The 26,424-nt window shown below is 35.7% G+C and overlaps 1 protein-coding gene across 6 annotated transcripts in view; it reads left to right on the forward strand.

Annotated features, from left to right (window-relative positions):
* Positions 1 to 23,000, forward strand: part of LOC118184495 (orexin receptor type 2-like) — a 590,403-nt gene extending 567,403 nt beyond the window's left edge. For all 6 annotated transcript variants that reach the window (XM_085820672.1, XM_085820676.1, XM_085820674.1 and 3 more), the window contains 3 exons: positions 9,499 to 9,667; positions 18,347 to 18,459; positions 22,544 to 23,000. In XM_085820672.1, the coding sequence (XP_085676798.1) occupies positions 9,499 to 9,667; positions 18,347 to 18,459; positions 22,544 to 22,704 (443 nt within the window). In that variant the 3' untranslated portion in view covers positions 22,705 to 23,000. The remainder of the gene's footprint in view (positions 1 to 9,498; positions 9,668 to 18,346; positions 18,460 to 22,543) is intronic.
* The last annotated feature ends 3,424 nt before the right edge of the window (positions 23,001 to 26,424 follow it).

Consider the following 26,424-nt stretch of genomic DNA (forward strand, 5'->3'; position numbering starts at 1 on the left):
CAGTGTAGCACAGATAGGTACAGTGGTTACCGATTCCGGCTGCCGCATCGTTGGTCCTCAGTTCGAATCTTGGAGGAAGGATGAATGGTTGAAAGTGAAGTGTATAGCGTCTACGCGACATGGGGGCACTATAAGTTATGGTTAGGGGAAAATTCTAGCGATACCCTTGGCTCTCTATTCCCCAAGATGCTCTTCTTGTGGGACGGAGCTGCAAATGCAATGGAATCATACCAGCATGACCAACTCTAAAATTCGAGTGTCTCGCTTACTTCTACCTCTACCCATATATTTCATAATACATGTAACTGAGCTTACAGTAGATTCTAAATACAAATATATTATTCCCCGATCTCTCGTTTGGAGTATTTGTCCTAGGTCTCAATGATTTTGTAGGAATATATAAATAATTTCAGTTGCAGAGACATTAGGCATTTTTGGAAGCAGGCGAGATGAAAAATTAGCAACGCCTTCGCCAGGAATCGAACCGCGGACCTCTTAATTACGCCCTGAGCGTGCAGACCACTACACCACGAAGGCTCGCTAAGAAAGCAGGAGAAATACCTTATATACTCCCCCTTTTAAAGGGCGACTGGGGTTTTTAAGAACCCAATCGTCAAATCCTGGGTTAGGAGAATCATCATCCAACACCCTTTCACTGGCAAGAAAGGTTACATGCGACATGCGACGGAGGACAGGGACACTACCCCTCTACCATACGGTTAATGGGTATAGCGCCACGTCCACCTTTATCTAGATAACCATACGTAGTCATTGTGCTAATGCACTAATACATAAACATACATGCAAATTTGGTACTTGATATTGTGGCGTTAAAGCTAATTAATGTTAGACACTAGATAATACATTTCCATGTTACAAGGTGTATGCAAAAGCATGGATACGGTAGTATATATAGATAACGTGTGTACTCATATGTTGAGTACACTATTATCCTTTGAAGCATTATCATTAGATATACAAGATATGTACACTGCTGGCAACCCAAATTGCAACACCAAGAAAGACAAGAGATATCACAACAAAATTTATTTAGTAGATAACATGTTGACCAAGTATCAAATGATTAAATTTATAGACTTCTGCGAAGTGTGGTTCCTTCCAGAATCAGTAGCCAGAGTAGTCGCCATTGTTGGAGATCACCGCTGCCACACGCCTCGGCATTTTTTCAAAGAGACTTTGGATGTGTTCTTGGGGTAAAGCAGACGAACAAGCTTCCACACGTTGTCAAAGTTGATCTGGTGTGGCAGCTTGGGATGCAATCTAGGTCAATCTTTCAGCAACCATGGACCACATGTTTTCTATCGGCGAAAGATCCCGAGAGCGTGCCGGCCGGGAAAGCAATTCAATCTGGCGATTTACGAAGATGGCGATTTACGAAGAACCCTTGGACAATGCGTGCCACGTGTGGTCACGCATTATCCTGTTGAAATATGGCTGTGGGCAAGCCCTGAAGGTAAGGAAGGACAACTGGCTCCAACACTTCGGAGATGTAGCGCTGGCTTTTTAAAGTACGGGCAATGCGTACTTAAGGAGTGCGAGAGTGATATCCAATAACGCCCCATACCATAACACAAGTGCAGGACCAGTGTGGCGGTGCAAAACGCATCTGTTCAGCATCCTCTCTCCACGGTGTCTCCAGACTCGAATCCGAACATCGTGGTGTTGCAAACAGATGCGTGACTCGTCAGTAAAGACAATTTCATTCCATTCTGCCGTCCACATCCTTCTTTCATCGCATCATTGGCGGCGGAGACGTCTGTGGTTCTGCGTCAAGGGTAGACGAGGCAATGGACATCTTGCGGACAGACCACTCTGCTGTAAACGGCGTCGAATGGTACGCGCAGACACTGGATGATGCGTTACAGACTGAATGTGCTGTGCTATGATTTGTGGTGGGACTGAGCCATACGTCACTGCCATGCGCACAATGTTCCTGTCATCACGTGAAGTGGTGCACTGAGGTAGATGCGATCGAACTCGTTGGTCCGTCGTACCCTCCTGCATTCAACGGTCACATATACGCATTACAGTTTTTTGGTTTCGTCCAACACTACTACCGATTTCCCTGAAAGGTAATCCACACTCTCAGTAGGCCACTATCCTTCCTCTGTCGAACTCGGATACTTGATCAAACGATGATCGCTGTTTATTACGAAGCATAATTGATCTTTTTTTTTTTTTTTTTTTTTTTTTTTTTTTGCCGAACTTGAAATTGTCGAAAACTCTTCGAAGCCTTAAACAGCGCTTTGAAGTAGCGCCACAGGCGCGCGTGATGTGCGTCTGTGCTGAAATTCTAATCATTTGCATATCACACCTCCGCTAATACTCGTACATGTTGTAAATTTCATGTTATTTGCATGCTTCCTTCAGGGAGTTGCATTTAGGGTGGCCAGCAGTGTACATACTGAAATATTAGGTGCGTTACTTTATGCTAGAATAAGTAATTAGTACAGTGAATTAAAAGTTAGACCCTAGATTAGTACTGTGTAGTACAGTGTCTTGCTACTGGATTATTTGTGCTGTTTCTTAATTACATTACAAGAAAGGTTACAGGGGCAAGTCCATTTAACAGTGAGATAATTGGCATACATTTACCGCATGTTGGCGATGATTTTGTCGACTGATTTTGGTCGCCAAATTTGGCGATGGCGACCACTTATCAACGTTTCGATCCGATAGTTATGTAACTATAACTGGTCCTATCACTATGCAACTATAATCATATCCAGCGTTATAGTACTGTAACTGTGTATGGCTTGGAAATTTCGGACAACTATATAAGACAGGAGAAAGCATCAGTTCTGAGTGATTTAGTTCAGACCTGAATTCGAAGCATTGAGAGATACCCGTGTGAGCGTCACTCTTTAGGAGCGCTTTGCACTGCCTTGTGTTTAACGCACGGTCTCAGCAGTTTGAAGTGGTAACTACTGATTGTGCTTTGTCACACTGAGAAGAACTGTACGAATACTTATGTGAAAAGTTCCAGAACTGAAAAGTTCCTGAACTGAACTAAAGTATTTCTTTGGAAAAATACATTTTATCAAGCTATCATCGGTTCTGTGTGCATCCCATTCATTACAAATCCGTACGTAAGTAATAGTATGTTGCAAGTCAATTCTTCTAACACCTATAAAAGTATTTTACAGACACATATTTTTCCGAGGCTAAAAAAAAATCAGAATTGAAAGGGTTAAGATTGTTTAACACTACTTTTTACCTTTGTAATATCAGGGTTAAGGGTATGGATAAAGTGTAGCAATTTCAATTGCAGAAAGTGGAAAGAGCGAAACAGTCATTTATAAAACTGGATATTTTTGACAGCGGAACTGTTTATATGCGCTACATGATTAATATAAAGTACATAAAAGTACTATAAAAGTAACACCGGAAATAGAAAAAATGAGCAATACTTGGAAGAGTATTATGGCATGAGTATATTTCTTCTACTGGCCTCATAACAGGTGGCGTTATGAAAGCGCATTAAACGAAAGAGCACTCTACGGGAAAGCAATGAGGCTCTTAGTTTCTAAGTAGCATAAGTCCAGTTCCAGAGATTTTAAGCTAAAATGGTTTATGTTGAGCTAGCTGAAAGTAGGAGAAATTTTGTGCAAGTTCTATTTCAAAATTGCATTGTAGGGAGTATCATGGATTTCATGATATTAAAATGGTAGACTGGCAATCAAACTCTGGATAAAGAGATTGGCAACTCTGGATAAAGAGATTGGCGAAGCAATTTTAAAGTGTTCCCTGTTCATATACTTAAGTTCCAATTTTTAGATATTTGGACAATAAGCACTCGTAATTGTAATGAAAAATTTTAGTAAAAATTCTTACTTTATCTTCCCCATTTTAACAATTGTGCCAATTGTGAAACTAAACTTTTGACAAAAACTGAATCTTAGAGATATCCAGATAACAAATATTATATGACTGAATGCATCAATATTCGACTGTTAAAAACATCCGATTTCGCAAAAACAAGTGTATATGCTACTTTCTCCCTCCTTTCTAAACACTTAATGTCTCTACAGTGGCCCCGAGCTAAAAAGGTGGTGGATGATGATTTTACCACCAGGATTAAAAGAATGGTCCCCTAATCCCCAGTCGCCCTTTAAAAAGGGAAGTATATAAGGTATTTTCCCCTCCTTTCTGCATACTTGTGTGGTGTAACGGTTGCGCACTCTGCGCGTTTCTAGAGGTCCAGGTTCGAGTCCCCGTAAGAGCATTGACAATTTTTATGTACTCTTGCTTAAAAAATACCTCATATCTCTACAAGTGAACTATTTTCTATCCTCATTATATTTCTGCCCCCTCGCCTTGTCTGTCCAACTTTGCTTTACTTTACAACCGTAACCATTGTTCGTATATAAAATTGACCTTTCATAAATTTTTATTTTGAACTGTAAGCAGAGCATTCATTCTTCTCTTTAACTTAAAAGCCAGCGAAAGGAAATAGCTAATACTGCTTTTCCAATGACTGATACTAAGAAAATAATTTCATTTCACCTGATTATTGTGTGTCAACAATTTATTATTATTATTATATATGTATTTATTTATTTAACATTTATTTTTATTATTATTCCCGCCGTCTCATAATGTCCGCCGAACTCATGCCTTTCTGAAATATGATCTCCTAGTAAAAACGTTTGTCCATCCCTGCACTATGATAAAAATGAGTTTCAACAAATTTCGAAAAGGAACTTTTTCCCTTGAGGGCGAATTTACTTCATAATGTTAAACTGGTGTTATTAAATGCATTAATAAAGTGAAATGAGACATTTTAAATGAAAATATATTTATAAAAATAATGGGTAGGAACTGAATTTTTTCAATAATTTCAATTTTTTAATTTCAATAATTTAATGAATTTTTTCAATAATAACTACATTCGGAAAAGAAATTGATTTCTTCCTCAGAAACATTACATTAAGACTTCAGTAAAACTTTTTACCTTGGGATTTATAATGCTTCTTTAGTTGTATTTGGATTTTGGATTTATCCAAATGCATGAAGTATCTAATATAGGAAAGGGAGGTACAGTATTTGTTTTGCTATTGATTAAAGTATGTTGCGAAGAACACTGCGAGTAAGAAACAATAGAAAATACTGCCTTTACGAATACGGCATAAGAACTCACGGAAGATACTATCCGTTTCTATAAATCCTCCTTAACTACTACTACTACTTTTGTCAAAAGCATCCTTTATATCAAGGGCTATGATTATTCTGTGCATATCCTGTCTTCTAAAGTCGTTATAAGATACTGGAGAGCATGCTCAGTTGACTTGCCGGGCCTAAAGCCACATTGCTGTTTGTGTATGACTTAACGTAAAGCTAGATAATAATTAAGTGTAGTCAGAATCACTCTCTCGAAGACTTTGCTGAATGCAAGAAGAAAACAGACTGGACAATGGGAGGTTGAGACATTCGGATCTTTTTCATTTTTCAGAAACAAGGTCACTTTTGCAGTTTTACTACCCTTCGGAAAGTGTTTAAGTTTCCAGCAGGCTTTCACCAGGGCTTTTATGAGCTCTGGGAATTTTTTTGTGCAGAACCTTGATAATCATGTATTCCACACCATCTGGACCTGGAGCTTTCTTTGGAGCCAGGGCATTAATGATTCTTGTTAGCTGTGATTCAGTCGGTGAACATTCGATGCCAAATATATTACTTCAGTCCTTCACCTCAAATTGAGACCTGACTTCTCTCTGTCTCTCAGAGTAATCTTCGTTCGGCAAGTAATCTTCATCTTGAAAAATGGAATCAGGTACATGCTGTACTACTTCTGTCGTGGAACTTGCTGTGAGCTTGAGATCCATTGTGAGACCGTTAGGGCAAAAACACCCGATCAGTTACAATTTTGAAGGCAGTACCAAACAGTTTAGTAGTATTTATACAGTATTTCGACCATGATGCATGCTTGGCATTAAGAAAACTGCGCTTATAAAGTGTCAGGTGTTTCTTGTAATGCTACATTCTTATTTCACGCAGCTGCTGCTCCGTCGTAACCTGGTCTCGTCGTCGCAGTGCCCGGACTCTGCTACGCTCTGTGGTCAGATCTGTAGTCCACCAATGGATGCTTGTAGTAGCGCGTATGATTTTTAGTCTGTAAGTTGCTACACATGTTGTTGTAATTGCTTCAATTACTTTATTGTAAGCTTCATCCAAAGATTCACAAACAGTGCAGTTCTGGAGCATACTTACGAGAAACTTGTGGTCCAAGTTCTTTAATTAATTTAGTATGCCCTCCGTACACGGTCTTGTATCTGCGTTTTATAAAGTACTTAAGTGAGGTGCCCAGACTGAATCTAATGAGTCTATGGTCACTAAGGGTGGTGGTATCTGTAACACTCCAGTCTTGAATGTAGCGGCTAGTGTGAGGATCAGCCAGGGTCAGGTCTGGCCAACCTTGAGCACGGGTTGTTCAGAAGGTTGATGCCGAGTCTTGAGTGTTAACAACCACTAGCTTATTTGATGCCGTATATTCCTGTATCTCTATCGCATGCCTGTTCTTCTCGATTTGCACCCCACAGAGGGCTAGTCGCGTCAAAATCCCCTGTCACGATGTTGAAGGTGGACGTGAAGAGACGTCCTTGGTCTAACTCACTTAGGAGCGCATCAATATTTTCCTAGGAGGAAAGTAAACGCAGGTCAGCATGATTTTAGTATTCTGAGTCTCCAGTATTACTGTCAAGGTATGTTCTGTGCGACTGTGGAGAAGAGGAGTGAGAGGACCATTGTAAATACTGGATGCGAGTGAATTTTCTGAACAGTAAGCCCAGATGGATGATGGAACACCAGGGATCTTACCATAAGCAGTGTATGGCTCTTGCAGGAGTACGAAGTCTGCTTCTTGTTCCAGCTTGCTTTGTATCATGTTAGCCGTAGCCGCTCTTGAGCACTGTAGGTTACACTAGTAAAAGAGTAGGTTAGGGTACTGACGGCGAATGTTTATTCTTTCGTAATGGCCATTTGCCTGATTTCTGTCTTGTATGCGTAGCAAGTTCCAGAGCTGGCTTTATGTGCAGTTAGGTAGGCCGTTAGGTAGGCCGTCAGGTGGCCTTTTCACAGTTGTGTAAATGTTCCTCCTCGGTGCATTCTTTCGGCGAGTGGCCGCCTCCACAGCGTTCAGAAACTTGAATGTTGGTACAGTTGTTTCTGAAGTGGACAAACTCTTGGCAGTTATGACAGCGAATAACTCTATAACATGGTCTGAGAGGGCAGGAGCTGAATCCGAAGAATACTTTTTCTTCAGAAAGTATATCCTCCAAGATCTCAGGTGCAATAACCACAAGCCACTTGTTAGTATTATTCTCTCTAGGAAGTGCTATGCGGGGGAAAATCTTTCATGCTGCTGATGTTGGACTTAAGCCTCAAGAGCTGACTTTATACTTTCTGCTTGAAGGTCTGCGGGAACGTTGAAAATTATAATCGTCTTTCGTTTCTGTGAAGGCTCACGGATAATAAGCGAATCCGTCAGACTAATTTTCTTCGAAGGCTTGCTTAAGGCGCTGGAAAAGTCTGCGCTCTCGGCACCTGACTAAAAGTTCCTTAGAGCGCGTGGGCCGAATTTGGTCCTCAATAATACCCAACTTCTCTCGACGTAGCCTTGTTGCTATTTGCGTGCGAATTAGCTCAGGAGCTCTTCCTTCGTTCTTTGCTTTGAAAAGCAAGACGTGATCTGAAAGCTTCTTTTGAAGGGTTACTTTGGTATTACGTTTCCTACGTTGCACTAGTGTGAAAGGTGCCTCTTCTGCTTGGACATTAACGGCTAAAAGGACATTCGCTGCAACCTTGTCAGAGCACTGTGATACTCCACTTGTGGGCAAAGTGGGCACAGGTCTCTGATCCTCTTTATAGATTAACGTTCTGCGGTATTCTTCGATGATGCCTTCCTGTTTTGCAATAATAGCATCTTGTTCTAGAAGTAGAAGTCTAATATCTGCTAAGTAATCCTCTAATATTGAATTGTCTGCTGCGCTGAGCTTTTTGTTTCTGGTTTTCTGAATATGCTCACCGATATTCTCTATAAGGCCAGACCTTTGTAATTCGCGCGTGCACCTCTGTAATTCGCGACGTGACAACCTCATGAGAAATCGTCTCTTCCAGATACTTTTGTGCTTCCTTTGAATTAATTTTTGTTGTTTCTTTTGTGTGTTGCTTAATGTACAATTTAACAGAACTAGCGGCAACTGAGACCGCTGAGCGTATAGTCGGACGTGCAGGTGAACCCCCCTCTGGAACCCTTAAAAGCAAAATGTGAGGGGTTATATAAGCAGATATTCTCGGCTAGAACAATAGGAGAGTGATACTGCACTGCTTTGAAAAAGATACTAGAGGAACCCGCTGAAGGAATCGGAATTTAGCGCGAAGATCACATAAATAGAATACTATACATTACAGTTATTATTGAAGTTTATACATACAAGATTCAGCCCAGCACTTATAAATATATTGCACAAAAATTGGCAGGCACAGTAAGTAACTAAATACTAAGCTCGAAAAAAAATTATTAAACAAGTTAATAATTCTCCTGAAATAAGGGCGACTGAAGGAAGAACAAATGAACTCCAATAATTAAGTCACAATAACACGCCGAACAAATACTAATTCAGAAGTTAAACAACAAAAATCAGCGTTATATTTTCAAATTTTCACAGGACTAGTTTCGATGGTTTTACCGAACCACCATCCTCAGCTTCAAAAGCGCAAATAAACGGGATAGGATATAATGATTAGATAAGCTAAGAAAGCTTGGACAGAAATAAGCTAGTCGCGCCATCTGTTGATGAAATCAGAACTAAAACATAATTTCTGAAATGAAATGTGAAAATTTGAAAATATAACGCTGATTTTTGTTGTTTGACTTCTGAATTACTAAATGAACTCCAGTTGACTATTTCAAAGTAATCACAAATTATTCTCCACTCCTTTAATTCGGGTGCCCTATGCAAAGAAGAGATCAAGTTTAAAACGAAGAATATTCGTATATAAACTGCTTGTTTGCCTGGAGTTAGTTTCCGAATAAAACTAGCTCAGTAATATTACAAAAGCGAGTGAGAGCAATATCTCTATTGCTAAAACTTTTTCTTTTGCTTCATTTATCTTGTAGTTAAAGGTACTTAACATACTGAAATATATTAAGGAATAATGTAAATAATAAATTTTATTCTCTAAACGAAACGTATACACAATTAAACTCGCATGACACCTTAACAAACTCTCTAGTGCGACGTTAAACTCTCAGTCATTCAATTTTTGTTTCTTTTCATTCACTTGCAATTTGATTTTACTTGTAAGATTTTCGTATCCTTGTTTACGAAATACTACTGTAAAAAGTCGAATGCAGGACATTTCTTTTTTCCTTAAATTTGATAGTCAGGCAATAAAGCGGTCTCAGAATTTAATTTTCCTACCTAGTGAGTATATATACGTTCTAATGCAAATGTTTTTATACTGTCTTGTTGGTTTCAGCCGTGTCGAAGCAAAATGGTCGGAATGGAGCTACAGTCCGATTGATCACCGTCAATCCAAGCTGCGAAGGTCAAATACAGTCACGAAGGAAAGCTGCTAAGATGTTGATTGCGGTAGTGGTCATCTTTGGACTCTGTTACCTCCCGGTTCATCTCATCAACGCTCTAAGGTGAGAAATTCTCAAAATAAGAAAATAAAACAGGATTTTGCCGTCCGGAGTAATGGAAAAAGACCATTAAGGTTTCTTGTACTACGTGATACTAGAGAACTTAATGGCACTTCATCGATCCCGAGAAATAAAAATAGATTAGTTGTTAGGAACTTGTAGAAATTAGGGTTACTTTCATTGTTGGAAGTTAACCTGAGAGTAATTGCTTCAAACTCGATCAAAAGGGGTTGGAAAGAGGAGAAAAATGTCTTTTATTTCGAAATGTTTATCTTTGCAGAATATCATTCTTTTTCTAACAAATACTTTACAAATTTTACTTCACTTCTATGGTTGTAATTTATTCCGTGTGAAGTATTTCCGTAATTGTAATTTATTGATAGTAGTAAATTACACATAAAATAATTAGATGTTACGAGAAACTGTAGGGCAATATCTTGCAAAGTAGAAAAACTAAATGGCCGAATTTTTAGAAGTATAATTTTTTATGAAAGATTTTATGCCTGCTCTTTTTTTAAATAAATTTTAAAAATTTAAAGAAATTTTAAAATAAATTTTTTACTTACACATTTCCTCCAAAAATCATATATCTATTTTACCACATCGATATATGTAATGAAAAGCAATTGTAAATTATTCGTAGATTATTTCAAGAGTTTAGTTTATGTGAAATTAGGAACAATTGCAGGCATTTTCTTTTAAATATTTTCATATAGGCAGTAGAAACATTTAATGAAGGAAAAAGAGTAATCAAATTTAATTTAGAAAGCATAATGAAATTTAATGAATAAATTCTATGAAGATAGAAAAATCACTCCTCAAATAGCTAATTTCTGTTTATTTTCTCTCTATATATGCTCTAAAAGTATTTAATACTAGTTCAACAATAGGCTTAATTCAGTAAATTCCTTCCTGAAAATCCTTCATAATTAAGCATAAAAAATATGGAACATTTTTTGTTTTAAATTACTAAAATTATTCGTTTTATAGAATTAAGTTTTTGAATTTTTGTCTATGCAAGTAATATTAAAAATAATTCTTTAAACGCTCTCACATATCTCTCTTTTTCATAAAAAATGTTTGCGTTTTATTTTTAGAAAACTTGACATTCCGAAGCGCATGTCAAGGATCGGTATTTAAAAAATAAACTTTTTAAACATCGCCTTCGTTACTGCAAGTACGTAATACACCTACGAATGACCCACATCTGTATCTACACTGGTGTGCAAAAATTAAGGACGAAGTCGAAAAATTAGCATAACAGCTGAACGAAGAGGCAGAGCGGACAGAAAGACCAATCAGGAGATTAAGTAAGGTGATGTACGGTAGCACATGTGCAGATATGCAGGTAGACGTAATGGGGGAGTGTTTGAGTAGTATAAAGCATGTTGTCGGTGTAAGACCAGTATTTCTGGCAAAGAGATTGCACGCCGTATATAGCAGTTAAAATCACACCGAGTTGCTGCCTCAGCGAGAAATGGCGAATACTCAAACTGTTAGACGACATCTGGATGCTTTTACCCGAGGTCGAATCATTGGGAAGTTGGACGAAGGCCGCAGTGTGACAAGTGTGGCTGCAGAGTTCGGAATTGCTCACAGTATCGTTTCACGACTTTGGAGACAATTTCAAACTACAGGAACAGCTATCCGGGGGTTTAGTAGTGGTCGTCCACGAGGAACCACACCCGCAGATGACCGGTATATTGCCTTACAGGCCAGAAGAAACAGGCGGCAGACAGCGGGAGAAATCGCTAGACACACGACACAGGCGACTGGACGACCGATATCGCGTTTTACCGTGGCCAGAAGACTGCACGGTGATGGTCTGTTTGCACGACGCCCTGTACGGTGTGTACCTCTAACGCCTGCCCATCGGAGAAGGCGTTCTCTGTGGTGCCGGAAACACCGGAATTGGAGAGACAATGAATGGGGACGAGTACTCTTTACAGATGGGAGCAGATTCAGTCTGAGTAGCGATTTTTATCGCATACTCATCTGGAGAGAGCGGGAAAGCCGCAATCATCCTTCGAACATCATTGAAAGTGACAGGTATGGAGTGGCGGTGTTCTCGTTTGGGGAGGCATCATGCTTGGTAGTCGTACAGACCTTCACATCTTCGACGCAGGTTCAGTCAACGGGACCCGTTATTGTAACGAGATTCTTCTTCCATATGTGCGTCTTTTTAGAGGCTCTATGGGTCCGCAGTTCCTTTTCATGGACGACAATGCACCATGTCATCGCACAGTAGCTGCCGAACAGCTCTGGAGCTTCGATTGGCGCTGCAAGACGAATGGGCAGCAATGCCTCAACAACTCATTGACACCCTCATTCTCAGCATAGGCAGACGCTGTGAAACCTGCCTAGCAGTCAGGGGAGATCATATCCCCTATTAAAGACCGGATGTTTCTTGCTGGACACCCATCACAGGGATGTTTCGGCCTTCAGTCGCATTGCGCTCCATGCTACATTTTCAATAAAGCTTCTTTTTATCCCTCTGATTTCTCTTTTAGTAAGTGTTGCTTACATTACTCATGTCCTTACGTATTGGGGATCTTACGGCATTAAATGTGTTGATTTGGAAAGCTTTTGTACAAAGTTATATTGAAAAAACCGTCTCGTCCTTAATTTTTGCACACAAGTGTATATAAAATCCTAAGCACAATAACAGTTAAAATAAACATTAAAATGAAAGAACGCAAAATACGAAAATAGCGAATTTAGAATTAAATTAAGTTTTACTTTTAAAACACAACTAAAGGAATTTTCATTCTTGGAATTTTCATTCCGTCTATATACAAGGCGACATATCTCCGGAAAAGTCTCCTTCGCAGTGATGTTGCCTCGTAGCATTTCGTATCTAAGTTGTTGGGACAATCAAAGCAGATGACATGATTAGTATCCAATACGAAGCCTCCATCGATCTCATAAAAACTTGCAAAGTTTTCAATGTCTTTTATTTGCAGAGTTTTAAATAAATTGAATAATATATTAGTAATAATAAACAGAAAGTTTAATAACAGACAGAAATTAACATAGATTAAAAATGCAAAAGAAGAAAACTACATGAAAAAATTAAATTTTAAATAAATAAGTTTGTAGAGACATTAGGAATTTTTTTGGAGGCGGAGAGAGGGAAAATTAGCAACGCCTTCGCCGGGAATCGAACCACGGACTTCTGGAATACCGGCTGAGTGTTCAGAACCTGTACACCACGAAGGCACGCTAGGAAGGCGGAAGAACTACCTTATATATTCCCCCTTTTAAAGGGCGACTGGGGTTTTTAGGGGACCCAATCGCCAAAACCTGGATGAGGAGAATCATCACCCAACACCCTTTTAGTTCGGGCGCCACTGTAGAGACATTAGGATTTTTTTGTGGGGGAGGCGGACAGATGAAAAATTATCTACCCCCTCGCCGGTAATCGAACCACGGACCTCTGAAATACCGGCCCAGTGCGCAGAACCACTACACCACGAAGGCACGCTACGAAGGCGGGAGAAATACCTTATAAGTTTTTGAAACGTGAAAGGAAAATTAATTAATTGTTAAATGTATTTATTGTGTGTAAATAAGTTAATGCAACGGGAAAAGAAAGCAATTAATTGTGAAATGTAATGTGTATGCACACTACATTATAACAAGCGCATACATATTACATAATAAAGTATCACTTTAACGCAAAAAAGGAAAAACAGGTTTAAATATTTTATAAATAATATAAAAATCTAATACTTACGTTTATACAATTAATTTAAAATTATTATTTAAATAGTTAATTTATATGAAATTTTATAAATAGTAATGAAATAATGTAAAAATACAATAATGAAATAATGTATATTAAATATATATATATATATATATATATATATATATATGTAATTAAATATAAAATTTAAAATGGAAATAAATAAAAATAAATAAAATTATCTAAATTACACTTCACATTTCCTAAGACATAATGTTTTATTTATATTCTCGATATATTATAAGTTATTTACGTAAAAGAGGAAATAAATTGATCGCTGCATAAATAGTGTAAAATGCAACATAAATTGCTGATAATCAGATTCATAATAAAGTATCTCTATGAAAAAGAGGAAAAACAAACTTAAATATTTTATAAATAACATAAAAATATAATAATTATGTTTACATAATTAATTTAAAATTATTATTTAAATAGTTTATTTATATAAAGTTTTATATAAATAATTTTATATATAATAATGAAATAATTTAAATATAATAACATTTTATGTATGATAATAAAACAACGTAAAATTATTATATGTTGCATGTAAAAATTACAATAAATTTTATATTAGGAGAACTATGTTAATTACAGATTTATTTTTAATGGAAAAAATCAGAAAACAACTTAGCTGGATTCGAACTCACAATCTGGATTTTTTTTTTCCCGTACAGGTTTGCCATTGCTCACTTTGAAATTGTTGAGTTTGTTGATCAAAAATTTGTTAAAGTATTGCAAAATACGAAATCTATAATAAAATTAATTTCAAATTCCTAATTAGTGCTTCCGGGTGCCCATATTCGATGGAAGATTACGTTATTCAAAATTTGATGGCTCTAGGTACCGTTATTTTATTACAATGCGAGAAACATACATACATTTATGCAGATTTTTCATAATTTAATTTCTTTTAATACAACACAGAATGGTAATACTTGGTGGCAACAATTCGAAAAGTAAATCAATGTTTATAGTAAATCGACGCAAAATGCCAAAACGAAATTAATACTCCTTCTCGGCAAATTGCCCCTTCGGACTTTTCGGATATTTAGGTATTAGTAAACTATGGTCGTAACATTCAGGTAGTAATTAATACTTCACGAGATGCATATGCATTAAAAAAGCCATAGTTAGATTAGCACTCCATCTCGGCATGAAAAACACGAAATATTTGGACACGATGTCTCTGCGAACACTGCTCGGAGTTACTGCCCGGATAGATATTTAACTGGTTCAAAGTAGAAATAGACTCTCTGACTCATCTTCCCTACGTTTCTATTCGGATTATAGCAAGAACTCTAAATACGTTTTCTAATTAAAAAAAATGGTTCCGTTAAGCAAATACAAATAGGCCCCGAAACAGTATATAGGCACGATTAAATAACTATATCAGGAACGATAATATCAGTCAAAATTGTTTTCTTCTGTAAAAAATTACCAGACTTGGTGATTTCACCAGAAATCATAGTGGTTGTGCTAATACGTAAGTACCCAAATTTTAGTATGAATCCACTCAACCGTTATTGATACAGAATGCCTTGCACAGCGAACTTTAATTACACTCATATTGTAATAGAACTCCAACCATCTAGTTATTCGGGTTCCTTGTTTCTCTTTCAGTGGTAAATAAAATTAAGTTTGCTGTTAATTAATCTGAGCCTTTTTATTTTTTAACAAATTTAAGAATTATACAATTTTTAGCTGTTTATAATGAAAAAAATTTCAGTTGATTTAAAAAATTATAAAACTGACAAGGTTGTATTGCTGCGGGAAGATCTCCGCTAGAGTTTCTATTATTTTAAAGGTGAAAGTATTGCAATATCCTCATTCCAGTTTCATCTACTTCGTAGAATAATAAACAGCAGCCACAGAGAAAAAATGAGGGTTTAATGAATAAAAAAACCATTTCATATTGTTTCATTGTTATCTAAATTATATGCACTACATTTTATTTTATAAAAATAAAAATCTTTGTTTTAACTGTATAATCTAAGTGGAAAAAATGTGAGATAATAAAAAATTAATTTTCTCTATTTGCAATATTGCAAAAGTAAATTTAATCTGCAGAAAAGGACAACAAATTTACCTGGACGTTTGAACAACTTTCACTCTAGGAACACAGCCGTGGACCGGATTTTCTAGAACCACAACTTGCCTCTGGATATTTAGAATTCTTGTCAGCACCATATTCACTCGAATATAACACGATGCTTTCTCAAAACAATTAATCTAAAATCTTAATGTCGTTTTATAATTGCATATTTAAAAAATACCAAAATTGTGGATGTCTTTAGATTGTAGTGTACACTGCGCAAAAAAAAGGGAGGGAAAGTTCTACATCTCCCGTTCTAGTGGGCCGATTGCCGAAATTCAACTTGTGTTTTTCATGTCTCTAAGGCATGACTTAGGATTTGTATTAGGTTTATATACAATGACTACCAATAAGTATTTGGACACCTGTGATAGAAAAGACAAACTAACTTTATTCAAAACCAATAGTTGGTAGAGCCTCCCCGAGAGGTAATTACAGCGTGGACCCTCCGGGGCATACTTTCCACAAATCTTTGTATGACAGCTAGTGGTATTTTCTTCCACTCGGCTTGGAGAAGACATAGAAGTTCCTTCACCGATTTTGTACGGGTAGTGCACCCCTGAATTCGGCGATGCATTTCGTCCCAGAGGTTCTCGATAGGGTTCAGGTCTGGACTCTGGGCAGGCTTGTCCATTCGATGAACTCCATTGGCACCATACCAAGCCTTGGTTAACATCGAAACATGACAACTGGCATTGTCGTCCTGAAAGTAACAGGGGTCCAACCCGTAAAACTGCCACAACGTAGGAACCACACTGTCATCCAAAATAGTGCAGTAGGCATCGGAGTTGAGCCTACCATGAATGGGGACTAAGGGTCTCAGCCCATACCAGAAGAAACACCCCAGACCATAAATCCACCTCCGCCGAATTTGACTGTTGGCACAAAGCATTCTGGCAGGAGACGTTCTCCAGGTAGACGCCAGACCCAGACCCTGCCATCCGAACAGTAAAAAGTGAACCTTGATTTGTCACTCCAAAGAACCGGTTTCCACTGATCTACGGTCCAATTTCGATGTGCTTTGCACCACATTAACCGAGAAGCGCGGTTAGACTTTGTGACCAAAGGCTTATGGGCAGCAGCACGACCATGAAAACCAAGCAGATGTGCTTCCTTACGGAAGGTATTCATTGAAGCAATACTCCCCGATGCCTGTTGAAACTCCTCGCGGATGAGAGCCATCGGTTAGGTGCGGTTCTTCCGAATTTCTCTGGACAGCACTCGTCGGTCTCTATCTCCCAATTTCGTTCGTCTGCTGACTCGGGGCACATTCCGACAATCACCGCTCACCTTCCACTTCTTAATCACATAGGCCACTGTCGATTTTGGGTACTTCAGATCGCTAGATATGTCCCTTATGGATCGGCCACATTTGTGATACTCGATAATTATACCTTTCTCGAAATCAGAGAGCTCCGAACTGCGAGGCATCTTGCATGCGACTAAAGCCGATGCTGTTTCCTACACGATATATACCGGCGGAGTCCGTGACGTACTTTAGGCTCGCAGATATCGTCATTTGCATAGGTGTCCAAATACTTACTAATAGTCAGTGTATAACATCGTTCTAATACACAAAATCGGTATTTTGACACAAAATCGTACTTAGTTCTCGAAACTTTATCTCCTCAATGTTAATTGAATTTCATATATATTTATATCTCTTTCTTATTAAACATTTTTAATTCTTCCTTTCATATTTCAAAATTTCGATTTATTCCAAATAAAACTGGCCTATCTGTTTTATTTATTTTTTAAATTCGTATTTTTGAACAATTTTTATAAATTTTTCGAAAAACATTTTCAATTATAACCTATAAAAATTTTGTCATCATCTTAAAGTAGGTGTATTTCTAAGCATACCTGCAAAACGTTAGAGATTTTTATTCAAAATTTTCTAAGATATACGTGGATTTACATTTTGGCTCGGTTTGGAAATTGGCGTATTTATTATAAGCGATAATAATGAAAATATGGTTTACACACTTTGTTAAAATTATTTAAAAGTGTGAACGATGACTTTTTTTCCTGCTAGTGGACAATGAAGAAAAAGGAAAGGAAAATAGGTTGCTATAAATTAAGAAGTTCGCCAAGTGGATTAATATTGGCGCAAACTGAAGAAATTCGTCAAGATAATTTTTTGAAATTTCACCAAAAATTACAAAACATAATATTTAGGCATAATTTGAGTCGTAGAAACAAAATATGGAAAAAATTGGTATGTTTTTCCAGAAAACGTCTGATTTTGTTTCAAAATACCTATGTTAGAGCAAAGGTATATATAAGTCTAATATATATCCTAAGTCGCACTTTCGAGACATGGAAAAACAATTTGAATTTCAACTATAGGCCCAGTAGAAGGGAGATATAGAACAGTCCTATTTTATATTTTGCGCAGTGACTCTAAAATAATTCCTTATACGTGACTTTTGCTCTGTCAAATTGCCAACAACAAAAAATGGTACAGAATTTTCTTACAGGGTACATTCTTATTAGCGATAGAAAGTGACACTTCTAGTCCTATTTCCATTATCCAGATCCAAAACGTTCGTTAGTATTAATATAAAACCCTTGCTAGAATATATAACTATTAAACCATCAGTTTAATTATTTTTCTCAAGAAGAAATGTGTTTCAAAAGGTACCGTTAATTATCTAAATTATGCTTCAATTTGCATTCTATAACTATACATAAAAAATCAAAATTTTGTTCCTCTTTGAAGTCAGCTTGCATAGAGATAAATACGGTAATTAATATATTTCAGATTTTTTTTACTGTTGGACATCATATGTACATTTAAATCTGTTTCTAAGCATTCTTTGTATTTCTTGACTAGGTACACCGTGGGACTGCCCCAGACGCCAGCGACAACCGTCGTTTCTCTCATATCACACTGGCTGTGTTACGCGAACAGCTCCATCAATCCTATCATATACAATTTCATGAATGGTAAGAATAGTATATTTCTTATTTTCTCCACCTGTCAGTAGTTAATGCTTTTGTCGCAAATGTGTCAAAAGTTTGCAGTGGAGGTATGATGGATTACTGATAGAGAAACCCAAAACAAGGCTAGATAAATTTACTTCTCTGGTATCTTAAATTTGTGAAATAAGATAAGAAGAGGAATGAAAAATGTATCAGCATAAAAATATACTCCTAGATTTCAGCGAAAGTGAAAAGTTATTGTTTGAAACATAAATGGTGGAACTACCGTTCTTTCCGTTTTATTTTCAAAGAGACTTGTTATATATAAGCATATCTTTCTCTCTCTTTCTTTTTAATTCCGAAAGTCTTTTACTATTTTTATAAATTGCTAAATGTGTACATCTTAAAACCACTCCATAGATTTCATTCTGGCAGTTGATGGCTTCTTGTTTCTGTTTTCTATTAAAGTAATTCCTGAAATTATTCAAATTCATTTTAGTAATAGAGTGACAACTCTATTACCCGTCTCCGCTTAAACCGTAAATTTCTGTTATTTGTCAGGCACTGAAATGGTGTGATGAAAAGAATGAATTCATCTGTTGCAAAAAATAAAATTAGGTATAAAAAATCTCAATTTGAAATAAGACATAAATTTCAATTAAACATGATTGTTATTTAGTTTAGAATAAAATATCAAAATATTCTTCAGAAATACAGTATTGTATGCAAAAGATGGCATTCTTGGTCAGTGTAGTTTTATATATATGTATATTTGGACTAAAAGAACGAATTTTCAGATTTTGTGTCAAGGAACATAAATCATGTGCTTTAAAACAGCTAGCATCTATCAACCAGAATTGGTGGACTGCAAAGCTATAACTTCAGTTTAATTTCTGCCAACATCATACCAAAAAAAAAAAAAAAAAAAAAAAAAAAAAAAAAAAAAAAAACTCTTTGCTGTTAAATAAGATTTTCTTGACGTTTATCATATCCGTAAAGTCCTCTCCAGATTATAGTTCATTCTTTCATATTAGACACTTTTACCCTTCCAGCTTGCCTCGTAACCATGGTAATAACAGCTGCGACAGACGGTCTAGTCCCTTAATTGTTTTCCTCGTTCATTTCAACACGAAAAGCACACGAATAATTGTTGAATTGAAATACAGTTTCAGTGAAGTAAAAAAAATAAGTGTTATATGGTGCTGAAGACACGTGTTACGATCGCAAATGGAGAGGATCGGAGAGACCTTGAAGCGCCTATTTTAAAGTAGCAAGTATAATCAGGGTTTTAATTCTAATACATGTTTGTCACTAATCTCTAAACGTATAATTTCTGACTTCATTTTCAATTCCTATATGCAGCACTTGCTTGATTGTTTTCGCCATTTTGCTTTTTCTTTTCATTTTATTATAGAAAACGCCGGAGTTAACTAGAAGCATATTCTTCAAAATTTTGCAAATTATATACCTCTTGGAGGTACGGAAGAATCTCTTTAAACCAGCCAACAACGCGAATTCTCCGTTCTCGGATGAGAGACTTTTTTTTGAATAATTCAATGTCAATTTACTCATTCATGCAATGTGATAGTGTGCGTAGAAACTGCAGCATTCAAAGTCCATTGGTCGCTCTTTTCGAACTACTAGCTATTATTGATAAATACCATAAATGCTATAAATATGGTAATAATATTTATGGTAAATAATACCACAAATCTTTCAAATTATTTTAAATGAAATCATCTGCACATGAATTTATATTTTAGAAAAAAAGAAAGAAATGTAACAAAATTTTAAAAAAATATTTAATCGGCAAGAAAGTGATTTCTGTTTGCAAAAATAGATAGAGTTATGTTCATTTTGTGATTCCTCTGTCAATCTTATAATTATTTTTCTGTTGAGATTTGGCAGCTGACACTTTTAGGATGCAACAGAAATAAATTCCGTGTATTTCTGTTTAAAACTATTAGTTTACGGTCAGTTTTAACATGGGGTGCAAAAATACACATTTTCGACATATTCTACCTTTTTATTCATAAAGGCAAGAAAGCGGCTGAGGCTCACAGAGAGATATTATATTTATGGTTATAGACACTATTATATTTATAGACACCATTTTTCAGAACTGGTTAAAAGAATTACTTCTGAAAATGTTTTACTTAAAGGTGGCCAGCGTTCTTGCCAAAATTCTGTAGTTGACAATGACATAATTAAAACCATAATTGAATCGAATCGTCATGTAATTCTGAGAGAGATTGTAGATAGGTAAATTTATCACAAGCAACAATTGAAAATCACATAAGATGTCTTGGACTCGTTAAGAACCTCGATATCTGGGTTCCGCAATTCGGTAAAACAAAGAATCAACATTTGCGATACGCATTACAAACATACTGCAATCGACGCTTTTTGGAAACGAATTTTCATTAGTGGTGAAATTAAATCGTCTATAATAGTATTAATCGAAAACGATCATGGTAGAAGCATGATGAATCAACACATAGCATATCGAAACTAAACTGCTTTAAAAAAAACACCATGCTGACAGTTAAATGGGATGATAAAAGGGTCGTGTATTTTTAAATAAACTGTATGTACGTGTATTTTTAATAATATTTTTAAATATTGGTAAACATTTTAGTAATAAGTACGATCTCAAATCGTATTTGGATAAGTTTTTTGCTGATAAAGACCAGAAATTCTGTGAGCGAAGCAACCACAAAGATGGTAAAATATTGTTACGAAATGTACAGGCGCGGTAAGATGGCTTCCCCACAAAGCAGTTTTAGGGTTGCCATAAAATGGCAAGGGAAGGCAGGGTTGCCACTTTTGGCGAGGAATCGCCCATTTGGCGACATAATTGGCGATATACCATGGATGGATGGAGAACCTTCTGGAACGAATTCTTACCGGTTTTGCCCAGAATGTTCTCGAACACAAGCCGAAAGCTATATAAACCTCGCTGGTCCGCAGTCAGTTAGAGTGTGCCTCGTCCACGAGCTGATAGTCAGTCATTAAGCGAGTATCTAGCGCCGAGTTGGTTGTCGAGTGCATCAAGTAAGTCTTTTAGTGTATCCCGAATTAGTGCATCGTCGAGTTTTGTCTTAGACTGTTCTGAGTCGAGAGCTATACTCTTGTGTATCATCGAGTGCATCGCGAGTTGTAGCGTGGAGAGTCTCGAGAGTACGTGGAGTTCCGAGAACGACCGAGCAGAATCGGGAGCTGTACTCTGGTGCTTTGCAGTGAAGCTGTCTTCAGCGTTATAGCCTAATAACCTGAAAGCTGTGTCGCTGATTGTTCTAGCGAGTTCATAGTAGATCTTCGAGGACTGTAAAACGTGACTTTGGACCTTTCCTGATTAATACCGGCCAATAAAAGTGTGTTTAGATATTCCATCAAGTAGTGTCTGAAGACTTTTTAAGCAAAATTGTATTCTCTTCCATTACATGTGAAAAATGCATGCGAGAATTGCATCCAGCTTAAAATATCTTCAGAAATGTGATGTGTAACAAGTGAATTATTCGTATGGTTATTCTGTAGTATTCGGGTAGTTACTCGCGTGTGTAGTATTGGTATATGTGTGAATTATTTGTGTGCGTATTTGCGTGTAATTAACTAGTGTTGATTGCTGCTCAACTATGTTTGCTTATTTTCTACTTCACATACATGCAAGCTTTACAAACAGAATAAAAATCTTAAAATTTTAAGATGATACTAAGCGATAAAATCACGCAAAAGCTGTGATTCATGCAAGCAGGGCAATTAAAAGAACACTAATCCAATAAAAATATGCCTCCTTCTTTAGTAGATCAATTAGAATAAATATGAATCCATGAACATATTACTTTACTAAATTTTCTTTATGACGAATTTCGATGACATATACATATATATATATATATTAAATTTTATTTAAGAAACTTCATAGACAGTGTCAAAAGAATAAGTGGTATTTCACTGTTATATCAGTTTGTTATAGTGATTGAGATTTTATATTTCTGAGCACTTTCACTCTTTATTTATCAACAATCATGTTTTTAGAACTGTTCCTGAAAGCAAATAATGTATACACTATGAGCACAATATAACGCTTATGTATCTTTACTTTCAGGAAAGTTCCGGAAGGAGTTTAAAAACTTTTTGTGCTGCTACTGCTGTCGAAGTTCTTATATGAGTCGCCATGGCAACAATGCGACTGGGAATAAGTATAGATTTACGACATCTGTCACGCAAATGGAGAACATAAATCTCACAACTATAGAGAAAACTTAAAACGATTACTACAAGACGTGAATTCGGAACACTTTGAATAATTTATTGTGAAATGGTTTTTGATGTTTTGCCAAAGAGGAATTAACTTCACTAAATTGAAATGCAATTTTAAAAGATGTGTGACATTAAATTTTAAATGACTCTAAGCTCTATTGTATTTTGTTTGTGATACTAAATAAAGTTTGTGCTTCACAGTGTAACATTTCCTTTTCTTATTAATATTTATGAAGCTTGTAAATGTTTACGCTTTTCATGCTGCTGGCATCCTGTGATCATCAAATAATTTTGATAACAGACATATTTCATCTTCAATATACGTTACTGCTTGTACTAGTATTTCTCGTCTATATTTTCTCTGAAAATCCTAAATAGTTTTAGGATTGACTTCATGGTCGAAGAAAATAAATTTTTTTCTTGTTTTTAGTTCCCATATTTAGTCCATTTTTAGTTCGATTTTCAAAACACCAAACAGCTGTATTTTAAATTGTGAAAATAAAGATGCAGAATCCTAGAATCAATTAATTACTATTTACTAAAAAAATTAAAAATAACAAATGATAGATTTTCCCACAAGTATACATTCAAGAAATATATTTTCCCACATATCCATTAACTTTAAGTAATTGTATAAATAACATAGTTTTTATCGTTAAGAATGAATTTACCTGCCATCATTTAAGAATTACTTTATTAAGTAATTTTAGTAATATTAGTAATTAGTAATTAATTAAATTTAGTAGTTTTAGTAGTATTTTTATTTTAAGGCACATTTTAACACATTTCGAAAGTACTGCACTTTATTAGAGTAAATTTAATAATCACTTAAATAATAATGATAAAATTGCATTGAGTTATGGCAAAGTACGCGAAGGTTCTCTGCCTAAAGGAAACAATACTTTTATGAAGACGAAAATATTAATCTTACACTGATATAATTCACAATGTTTTGGCAAATAACCTAAAAATTATAGAAAATATACCTTTAAATAGCGCTATTAACTCTCATGCTCATTTAGCTAACATGGAGAAAACTGACCTTCCTTCATATTTTAAATATTGCAGAAACTACTTAAACAGCCTAAGATAGATATCGACACTATGGATGCTTAAACATATAAAAATTTCAAGTGCATGCAACGCAGCTAAAATTTTGAAGCACTACCTGATTGCAGATGCACACAAAATAAAAGTTAGCAAGAAGCTAGTCATGTGGATAATTAAAGGTATTTGGCAACTGGAATAAAATCAAACGCAGGAATAAAAGCTAAAATTACTTTCGCCTGATTCCACCGAAGGAGAAAACCTAGTAGAACTTCTCTGGGGAACCAAGCCACGATACATCTTTGATACACCCTATACCAGTGGTATTCAATATAGGGGTTGCGACCCCTACATTAAGGTCGCCAGGTAAATGAAAAAAAATGTAAATAGATTTAATTGAATACAAATACAACATTGACAATTTTTATTGACATTTTTAAAGAAACCTTTGGTGTTTAAAATGCAAAATTTTATTAAATTCTAGACAGACTATTTTAGAAGTTCGAAGAGATAGGCTCTATCTCTTTGCATTCGTTGTTCTAAAATCTACTTTAATCCAGAGATTCCTTGAAGTCGTGTACTGTCTGTGTATCACAAGAACAGCTCTCCGCAGACATTGAGTAGCTATTTTTTCCTAAAGAAATGAGTTTTAATCCATTTTTCGTAAGGGTGGGCTTGAAGAATTACTTAGGTTTTATTACTACAGTTTGTTATCTTGTGGAACTTAATGACAAACTAACTTTCTCTAAACTTTCTCTTTCCCGCTACCAAAATTCGGCAAAAAAATAACAATAAAACATTCACTTGACCCATCCCTATTGAAATATACTAGCCTTATTGCTATAGCAACCGCCACCAACTAATATTAGATATAATGGCGAGATCAGTTCTGCCGGTAGACAGAGAGTAAACTTTTTTCAGGGAAAATACGCATTTGAAATGTAAGCAAACTTTTATGTCTACATTTACCGATACTAACAAAAAAGTATAAGAGGCTTCTTACAGAGTGAGCTATCGTATGACTGAAACTGGCAGTCCTTACAGAATTGCTGAAGAGTTAATTTTTCTAGCAACTCAGGTTATAGTCGGCATTATGTTTGAAGAAAAGGAAAAGTAACAGATCTATCAAGCACTACTGTCTGATATAAGAACCTGTCTCAAATTATGCGTAATGGTAAATAATGTGGAAAAGAACACATAACCAGAATTAAATAAGGTGAAGTCTTCAGGCTTTAGTTGGATGAATCCACCGGTGGCTAAAATGCTACACTCTAATTTGTTTTCAAAATATGAATGCAAGATTGAAGTTGTTAAAAACTTTTGCAAGTTACTAGAAAACACAAAGTTGATAAGAAATCTTTCAACTGGTAAATTTTTACATCGCGGAAAAACAATATTACTAGTGAAAACTGTGTGGGAGTATGCAGTTGTGAAGCTCGTGCCGTGACAGACAAACAAAACGGACTTTTAACTCTAAAAGAACTCTTTCCTAATGTAACACGGGTTCACTGTGTAATTAGATATTTTCACAAATATGCGAAAAAACGGACAGTGAACTCAGTAGTTACTTTTACATGAACAGGTGTCTTAACACTCGAGGGGTAGAGTCCTGACGAGACTATTTCAACTTTAGGAAGTATCAAGAAATATTTGTGTTTTAAAATGACAATGATAACTAGAGAAACAAATTTAAACTGATGCGGGTTAGCTTAAGTAATTTCTTGTCTCAAATTGAACGAGTAGAATTTAATTCTTCAAGAAGAAGGAGAATAATTAAATATATTTGCAGCTAATAATAAACGTAAAGCCTTTATAAATAAAATTTATTTTTGGTGTTTCTACTGCAAGAGGATTAATTTATAGCATTTCCTACTTCAGGAAGTTTTATTATAGAAAACGACCTACAAATTGTTCAATCGGTAATTAAAGATATAGCAGATCCTAAATATAGCAGTGCTATCCAAATTTTATCAATTTAAGAAAAGGATTGAGTTACTGTCCAATAAAGAGTCAACATTTGTTTCTAAAGGGCTTGAATTGAACAAATGTGTGCTAAAATTTCGAAATAAATATACAGAACTGTGTGATGCACCTCTGAAGATATTATTAGCGCTTGCCTAATCTTACATGTGCGAGATGAGATGTTTCCAGTTTCCCAATCTAAATATTGGAATAAATTAGCAAATTAGCAATAGCAAGTATCGAAATAAATTAGTAACCTTTAAGGCTTAAATTGAGCAAAACAGATCCAGAAATATCACTACTTGTAAAGAGGGAGCAGACTTATAGTTCTCATTAAATATTTTCCTTTTGTAGTTTTTTTTATTTTATTTTTTTATTTTTTTAATTCAGTTTTGTTCAAGTTCCTATGTGCTAAACGCTACGTTTTAATTCATAAATCGCTGATGTTAGTTGATTTTTTAACTAAATATTTGTTAACTACAGAGTTAATTTTCAGTTTATTGTATATATTTTGAAAGAAATGCACGCTTAGTATGAAAAAAAAATAATTAACAGCTTTCAGATTTTCAATACTACACAGCACTAATTTGTGGGAAATTACAATTAGATTATTGATTATCTTAAGAATAATTAGTTACCTCACTGTCCCAAGTAATGTCTCACTCTCAAAACATTTGAACACCACTGCCTTATAACACTGCACAATGTTTTTTTAAT

The sequence above is a fragment of the Stegodyphus dumicola genome, chromosome 7 (assembly GCF_044657685.1).
Source record: "Stegodyphus dumicola isolate Sdum_Otavi_A_Nest chromosome 7, ASM4465768v1".
NCBI classification, from domain to species: domain Eukaryota; kingdom Metazoa; phylum Arthropoda; class Arachnida; order Araneae; family Eresidae; genus Stegodyphus; species Stegodyphus dumicola.